Source organism: Convolutriloba macropyga, chromosome 3 (genome assembly GCF_964194025.1).
Source record: "Convolutriloba macropyga chromosome 3, txConMacr16.3, whole genome shotgun sequence".
NCBI classification, from domain to species: domain Eukaryota; kingdom Metazoa; phylum Xenacoelomorpha; order Acoela; family Convolutidae; genus Convolutriloba; species Convolutriloba macropyga.
In genome coordinates, this window is record NC_134470.1 from 78,469,382 (window position 1) to 78,478,473 (window position 9,092).

Below are 9,092 nucleotides of genomic sequence, written 5' to 3' on the forward strand. Positions count from 1 at the left end.
ATCTTTAGCCCTCCGAATGAGACAAAAGAGAAGAATGAGAAGAAATTCAAAACGCTTACGCACTGGACCAAAGAAAACAACCAAACGCAAAACCGTCATTTCACGAAAAAGAGTACCCAAAAGAAATCGGTCGGACTTCTTCGCCAAGGTAAAAGATGATCGGTAATATGTTACCAGCCGAAGCATCGCATAGTTCGTTGGATTTATTCGAGAAACCAGCTCTCCTTGTTACATTTGATGGAAGCTTTTGTCAGAAATTAGGACTGGTTTACAGCCCTAATGGACCAATGCTAGAGTTTGAAGTTGCAGGAGACCGCAACAACTTCATTGATCTCCAAAAAATTTTTCTTGAAACCAAGTGCAAGATTGAACAGTCTTCTGACGCTGATTCGAAATTTGACAACACTGCTGCTGCAGATGTGACTAAGACAAACGCTCCATACTTCTGCAACAATGTCTTACTTTCACTTTTTTCTGATTGTACAGTATCTGCTAACGGTTTGAAATTTCCAAGTTCCAATGGTAACTATGCCCAAAAAAGTTTCATCGAAACCGAGTTTTCTCACTACAAAGATGCCAAAAGCACCTGGTTGGCATGTCAGGGCTATTCTTATGAAGTAAACCCAGGAGGGATTGCAGCATCCGAAATCAACAGACGAAAAGCTCTAGTCAGAGGATCTGCTGAGTGTACATTTTACGGAAAGGTGGCGGTTGACTTCTTTACTTGTGATCGACATCTTCTCAGTGGTGTAACACATCGAATCTCTTTTCGGCGATCAATTGACGATTTTTCTTTAATTTCAGATGACGCTGCAAAATACTACAAAATAAAAATTAAAGAAGCTAACTTATATGTACGGAAAATGATTCTGAACGATGATGTTGTGTCAGCAATTGAAAAGACCCTTCTGTCCAGTCCAGCATCCTATCCATACCTAGAAACGATTACTAAAACTTTTCTGGCTTCAGCTGGTTTGCAGAGCTGGAAGCAAGAAGATATTTTTGGTAGAGAACCTATTAGAAGACTCGCCATTTGCTTAAACACGAACGAAGCTTTCCTCGGAAGCAAGCTGCTTAACCCATTTCACTATAGAAAATTCAATTGGGAACAAATTTGCATTTACCGTAATGGTCTCCCCGTTGCTGATAGTCCTATTTCAACTGATGATTCAAAACGTGTTTACTTTAACACTATGTCAGATCTAGCCTATATCGACAATGGACATGGAATTAGTCTAGAAGACTACCCAAATCATTTTTATTATGGTTTTCGATCTGACAAGTACTTAGCAGTCGTCTCATGATTTCATTCACCCTGAACTTACAAATTGTTCTGTATCAATTGAGCTAAAGTTTTCTGCTGCCTTAGCTCATAATGTAGAAGTATACATCATTTGTGAAAAAGCAAGTACCATCTATATTGATTCGGCGCGGAAAGTTTCAAAGAATCATATTTTAACAAACTAATGGACGAAGACAATTTAAACTCTCTAATTCAGCGATGTTCGGAACTAAAATACAAATTTCGTGGAGTTTATGCTGCTGATAATTTTCCAACCAACTTTACCGACAACAGCTTCAGTATAGTCAATATTTCAACGTCGGCATCAATTGGAACCCATTGGATTCTTCTCTGCCGAAAAGATCAAAAATTTATTTTTGCAGATCCCTTAGGCCAAACTCTATCGTCATACAAACACTTGCAGAGCAGAATCGCCTCAAACTTTAATGTTAATACCGTATATGAATTACTGAGAAACCAACCTATACAGAAACGAAACTCAATTTTGTGTGGCTTATTTTGTATTTATATTGCTCATAATATTTTCAGTGGACAAAAACTTGTAAAAATGAGTGATATTGATTTGCTTCGTTTTGCGCTTCATATGATGTTCTAACATTACTAACCCATATGGAAAATAATTTTTTTTCAAAACTTAATTTTTTCTTCATAAAGGAAACGAATACACAGAACATCAGAATCAATTTCTAACTTTCCATATCCACTAATAAAAACGTCCATTATTTGACAAAAAGCACCAACATGCGGTCCAGAGAGAATCGATTGATATCTTTTCAGAGTTTCAGTTGTTAGTTGATCAGTTTGAATTGGTTGATTTTTCTGCTTCGATGCATTTACTTTCAAACTTTCGTGTCCAGCAAAATTTCGTTGTAAGCAGTCAGGTGGTTGAAATTTGTTTGTGGCAATTTTCGTGAACATTGACAAACGCTTTTGTATGGAAGCAGAAGAGTCTGCTTTTGAGAATCCGTTGAAATTGCTTTTGTTGTACTCCACTGCCAGCAAGAGTCTTTGAAAAACATCTCCCTTTGCCTCCAGTGTATCCGAAGACGAGAACAGATACATGAAAGTTGTAAAAAGACACGGAACTGAACCCGGTTTTGTTTGTTTGAGAAAGTCTGCTGAGAACTCCGACACGTCGATAAGAACATGGTAATGACTAGTAGGGTTATAATCACAGTGGACACTCTCAAAATGCATGCAAAAGGCAAAGTTCTTGAGACAAAAAAAATTTGGTTTTTCTTCCGATATAAAATATTTAAAGTTTTTCTGAAACTGTTCTTAAGAAACCCGGGGAACGCTCATACATTGCTTCCACCATTTTCTAATATATTATAATTAGTCTGATTTGTCTTGCTCGTCGTCTTTTTTAGTTTTACGTCTTTTTGCTGCTGGAGCTTTGTTAGCTTGATCGTTTACAGTAGCTGTACCTACAGCAGCAGACCGTATTTTTGCTGACCTTTTTGGCAAAAGCTCAAACTCATCTAAAGTTAGAGTAGTTCGTTTTTGAAGTTCATATTCTTTGTCAACGTTTTTAAACAGCTTGGGAAATACATAGAAACCCGTATTTTGATATGACTTCACTGTTGCACGTATCAATCTTTTCTCTGTTCTAGAGATTTCAAAATACACGTCCCAAACTCTGCGTCCTTATCAGCAGTAAATGGCATTTTCAAGATTTGTGTACTTAAACTGTGTCAAACTACCTGTTTTAAAAAAATTTTCGGAAATGATTTTATTTGCAAGTACCTTTAAAACACAAAACACAAACAACACTTGAATGGCTTGCTACTGATAAGAGCGCTCTTGGTTAACATGTAAGCTTCTGATTTGAATTTGATTGCAAATCTAGATTATAAAACTTAGCAGTTTCGTCAAAATGTAAGACAAAACCCGTGACCCTCACTTAAACTGTTTTATTGCATAGGTAATAAAGTTTACATTTGGATAATAATAATAATACTCAGCATAGAGCAAGACATAGAGCAATTTAACGTAAAACAAATGTGACCTCTGGGTGTGTCCATAGATAAGAAAGAACTCAAAATTACACAGCAAGCGTTTGATAGCAGGCTTTGGGCGTTTGATATAACACAGTCTATGCTAAACAAAACTGGTTGTAATGTTCTTGTTATTGTATACATTATAAAGGTTTAATAAGATTGAATACTATTGTGTTTGAGTCCGTGGAGATAGGACAAAGTTATACACTTTGCAACTAGTTACCAATACATAAAACCATAACACAGACAAGTTCATGTAGAATAAGCATTCACAATTGCAGTTACAACCCTTGTCCTGGGTGTGTTAAGTATTCAACAAATTTTACCCACAAGTGTTGCTAATGCTGGTATTTACTGGATTTTATTTATTCTATTCGTTTTACACTCAAGGCTGTAGTTGTTCAGTTCTGCTCCAATTTCAAGAAAAGAAATTGTAAAAACGCTTTACCAATAATGTCTTACCAAATTCTTTGCGAGTCTGAAGATTCTTGGGACCGCAGTATTGTCTATCACAATCAATACGAAAACTACATTGTTTTTATACAGCAAAAGAAAAATAGCGAAATAGGCTGTTGGAGATCAGTTGAACATTGCATCATACCAAAACTGTTTGTGAACTTTGTTGCAACACTACCAGATAAATACGTATCTACAAAAAACAATGGCACAAAAACTGTGCTAACAGCTGGAGGATACAGCGTTCCTCGAAAAATGCCCCTACTTTTCCCCTATGACATTGACACACTTTCTCCAGACACAAAGAGACTTTTGTACCGATACGATTGTGACTGTGCGCCTATTTTTGAGAATCAACTCGGCCATTTCCAGGCAATTGAAGAACTGGCTCAACTTTGGGGAATTCAACCTTCGCCAACCTCACCAGCTACTTCACCAATTGGATCACCGGCAACAAACGACCCGAGCCCCATTGTTACGCCGGAAACAACAGATACAAAACGAAAAACATTCATCGCTTCAATCATGAACAAAATGTCTTGGAATATGGGGTCAACCGAGCAGTTCGAACCGAATTTCGATATTTCTCTTCTTTCAGAGACAACATTTGTGACACCAACCCAGAGTGCAGAGAATGCTACAGTATCCTTCGAAACGTACAGAACCTCAACCAACACAACACCCTTGAATTCAGAGACTCCCAAAGTATGCAACGCTCCACAGCAAAAACGTGCCAATCGAACACCACTTATAGATATATTTGAGGACTAAACTAAACTCTGAGAACTGAAACTTTTTGAAACTGTCACCATTTCTATGAATCTGTAAATAAATAAAGGGTGTGCTTTAATAATACTTTTTGGGTGTGATTGTGTAAAAAAAATATTGAGTTGCAAATGTAATTTTAATTGAACATCATAATATCTCTTTTTGTTGAGAGAAAAAAACGGGCAAGACAAGACAGAATCAAAAAAGTATTCCGTCAAATTGTTAGCTAGTAAACGTTGAAAGAAAACAATCTCACATATTATAACATAAAAACACAGCAAGCAAAGCTCTGTTTATAACACATATTGAAGAATGAAAGGTTTTGAAACGGTAAAAAGTCAATTTTCATATATAGGAATTCTGTAAAAGTGTAAAAATCTCACTACTTAGCTAGTTACCAAAAACTTTTATTTTATTAACCATATAGTAGAAAAAGGTTTTTGATTGGTAAAAAGTCAATTTTCATATGTAGGATTTCAGTAAAAGTGCAACATTTTCACTACTTAAGTAGTTACAAAAAACTATTATTCTATTCACCATATAGTAAAAAAAGGTTTTTAAATGGTAAAAAGTCTATTTTCATAGGTAGGAATTCAGTAAAAGTGGAAAAACCTCACTAAATAAGTAGTTATAAAGAACTTTTATTTTATTCACCCTATAGTAAAAAAAAGGTTTTTAAATGGTAAACAGTCAATATTCATATGTAGGAAATCTGTAAAAGTGCAAAGTTCTCACTACTTAAATAGTTACTAAAAACTTTTATTTTATTCTCCATATAGTAAAAAAAGGTTTTTAAATGGTAAAAAGTCAATTTTCATATGTAGGAATTCAGTAAAAGTAGAAAAATCTCACTAAATAAGGAGTTATAAAGAACTTTTTATTTATTCACCATGTAGTAAAAAAAAGTTTTTAAATGGTAAACAGTCAATTTTCATTTGTAGGAATTCTGTAAAAGTGCAAAAGTCTCACTGCTTAAATAGTTACAAAAAACTTTTATTTTTATTCACTATAGTGCAAAAAAAGGTCTTTAAATGGTAAAAAGTCAATTTTCATATGTAGGATTTCAGTAAAAAGGCAAAAATCTCACTACTTAGGTAGTTATAAAGAACTTTTATTTTATTAACCATATAGTAAAAAAAGGTCTTTAAATGGTAAAAAAGTCAATTTTCATATATAGGAATTCTGTAAAAATGCAAAAATCTCACTACTTAACTAGTTACCAAAAACTTTTATTTTATTAGCCATATAGTAAAAAAAGGTTTTTAAATGGTAAAAAAAATATTTTCATATGTAGGAATACTGTAAAAGTGCAAAATTTTCACTACTTAAGTAGTTACAAAAAACTTTTATGTTACTAACCATAGGGTAAAAAAAGGTTTTTGAATGGCAAAAAGTCAATTTTCGTATGTAGGAATTCAGTAAAAGTGCAAAATTTTCACTACTTAAGTAGTTACAAAAAACTTTTATTTTATACACCATATAGTAAAAAAAGGTTTTTAAATGGTAAAAATTCAATTTTCTTATGTAGGAATTCTGTAAAAGTGCAAAATTCTCACTACTTAAATAGTTACAAAAAACTTTTATTTTATTCACCTTTGTATAAAAAATTTTTTTAGATGGTAAAAAGTCAATTTTCAAGGTAGGATTTCAGTAAAAAGGCAAAAATCTCACTACTTAGGTAGTTATAAAGAACTTTTATTTTGTTGACCATATAGTAGAGAAAGGTTTTTAAACACTAAAGAAGTTCAATTTCTTTAAATAGAATGCTTTTCGTTATTCCATATCTACATTTATGATTTTCACCTAATGATATTTGGTAAAATTGTTATCAGTATTAATGGTAAAATTAAAATCCTTAATTTCAATTGCTTTCTAACCAACTTTGTCTTACATATAGCTACAATTTACTTTTGCACAATGATAAGATAGAATGTCTTTCAAGGAGTTACATTGTGTTCACACAAACACGCTGATAATAGCAATTTAGAACAATTTTAGTCAATAGTATAAGAATACGGCCAAGTATTCCAGATACCTAAACGTGAAAACTGATAATAAGGTTGGAAATACAACGGAATTTTGATAGAACCCTCGAAGAGTAGAAAAAGTCTAAAACGAGTTTTGTAGAAGAGTACTTAGAACACTTGAACTGTTTCCCGACAGAAACGAGTATATTGTAACTATACTGCGTTAGCTATGCTCCAGTTGTGGTAGATAAAAGCTATAACTACAACTACACCATAACCTTTTACCATGCATGGAAATAATGGAAATGAGTAGTTCTGAAACAGGAACACACCGTTTATTGGTCAAAAGTTAACATGCGTTAAAGTTGACCTACACGCCTACCAATAGTTGCATTCCAAACTTGGAAAATTGTGTCAAAGTGCAAGTACACCCTTATAGGGAAATTGTTCTCGTGTAAAACACAACTTTCAACCAGCTAACACTCCCTCTAATTGTACTAGTTAACTGTTATTACAATTTGACTTCATTTGCTCAGTCCTTTTCTCAGTAAAACAGTCAGTTGAATTTTCGAAAGAAAAATTTGAAAAACTCAAAAATGACCCAACCGTGTGAAATTTGCGCAAAGGAACTGGCCGACAAAAGAAGCCTTCGAAGACACAAACAGCGAGTTCATGGAGTTCAACCGGATTTCCCAGCCTTGGAGTGTAGCACTTGTGGTTTTGAGACTCACAACATTCTGATAATGAACCAACACAGCCGATGGGAGCACGGTGGAGAAGTTCAAAATCAGTGTGCATACTGTCCTCTGGTTTTCAACAACCAGAGTAACTTTCATCAACATCTGAAGAATGTTCACGGGTTGCCTGTTTGGAACCGAGGCCAAGGCAATAATCAAGCAGTACCAGTAAATTCGGCAATTCGAGGTGCCCTGGAGATCTACGAGATTGAAGGTAATGATCACACTGACGTTTTGTCGTTCATGAACTCAACGAGATATCACCTCAATGAACTTATACGTCAAAAGACCCTTGAAGGTCCTCAGAAAGTTCAACTTTGTCTAATCATTACACTCACTAAGGGGGTTAATGAAGAAGAAAAACACGTTACAATTTACGCTAACGCTGAAATGCAAATTGTGTACACGGATGGTCTTTCCGACGAGCAGTTCTTTGAGTCCGTGCAGCATATTGTAAACGTGGTTTCAATGTATGCCACAATTGGAACTGGTTGGATTATTGAAAAGGTGGAAAAACTTGAAATTCGATTTGCAAAATTCAACCCAATTAGGGGATCAACCTATATAGCACTTCCGATTGAACTTAGTGCTCTAAAATGCTTGCTCAATATCCGAAACTTTAACGATCCAAACTGTTTCTTGTATTGTTTCACGGCTGCCTACCATTTGCAGGGGAAATGTTTCCCCCTCACGCAACCTGGGGATCGGCTAAGCAAAAAAACAAACACCGCAACATACGCTCGCTCAAACCCTCTAACTCATCAAGCAGTAGGAGATTTCCCAATGCCGATGCCAATTGACAAAATAAGCGTGTTTGAAAGATGTAATGAAGTAAAAGTGAACGTTTTTCGATACGAAAAGAAAAGTTTGTATCCTTCTCGCGTTTCAAAGCACGACCCTGATTTTGTTGTTGATCTCCTACTGATAACTGACGGTGAACGTTATCACTACGTGCTAATAACGGACCTCGTAAACTTATTTAGAAAAGTGCAAGGGCGGCAGATTGATGGACGCGCAAAAAACTGTCGCAACTGTTTTCATGTTTGCTCGAACAACGAAACGCCTCAAAAACACGAAAAACTTTGCTGTCAATTCGAAACTTGTCAAGTTCTGCTACCTGAGCCAGACAGCAACAGTCTCGCCTTCAAAAAATTTCAAGCAAAAACAGCTCTTCCACTGGTTATCTATTTTGACATAGAGTCAATCATTGTACCGGTATCATCAGTTGAACAAAATCCGCAGACTTCAGGAACTCGTGTCCTGGACAAACACATTCCGAGCGGTTACTGTTATGTAGCCATTTCACATGGAAGTCCAAATTTGGAGTTCTTTTATTTGTACAGAGGGGCAGATTGCATGCAAGTTTTTGTTAAGCAATTGCAGACACTAGCAAAAGATATCTACGAAAAAAAGCAAAAACACAGGTACTTCACAGGAGCCGTTGGACAAGCAAGAGAGCTTGCCAGTCTGTGTTGGATATGTGAAACCAATTTTTCTGCGGACAACGGAAAAGTCTTGGATCACTGCCACTTCTCAAATCAGTTTCTTGGCTGGGCTCACTCAAAGTGCAACCTACAGCGCAGAACAGAACACAGAGTTTCGTTCCCATAATTGCACACAATTTGTCAGGATATGACTTGCATCATGTTGTAAAGAGTCTTCATCACAGCAACCTTAACAATAAATTTTCAAAAATTCCTCCAACTGATGAGAATTATATCAGTTTTAGCTTTAAAGTTTGGATCAAAGATATTGTTAACAAAAATCAAAACGTCATACCCATATACGAAGAACTTTATCGATTCTCTTCGCTTCATGCAGTCGTCTTTAGATGAACTAGTTCAGTCTTTGCCTGAAGATA

The 9,092-nt window shown here is 35.4% G+C and overlaps 1 protein-coding gene across 1 annotated transcript; it reads left to right on the top strand.

Annotated features, from left to right (window-relative positions):
• Positions 1 to 167: 167 nt before the first annotated feature.
• Positions 168 to 1,304, top strand: LOC142336750 (uncharacterized protein F54H12.2-like). Its single transcript, XM_075385659.1, has one exon. It carries the CDS (start codon positions 168 to 170, stop codon positions 1,302 to 1,304), a length of 1,137 nt encoding a protein of 378 aa, XP_075241774.1.
• Positions 1,305 to 9,092: the final 7,788 nt, after the last annotated feature.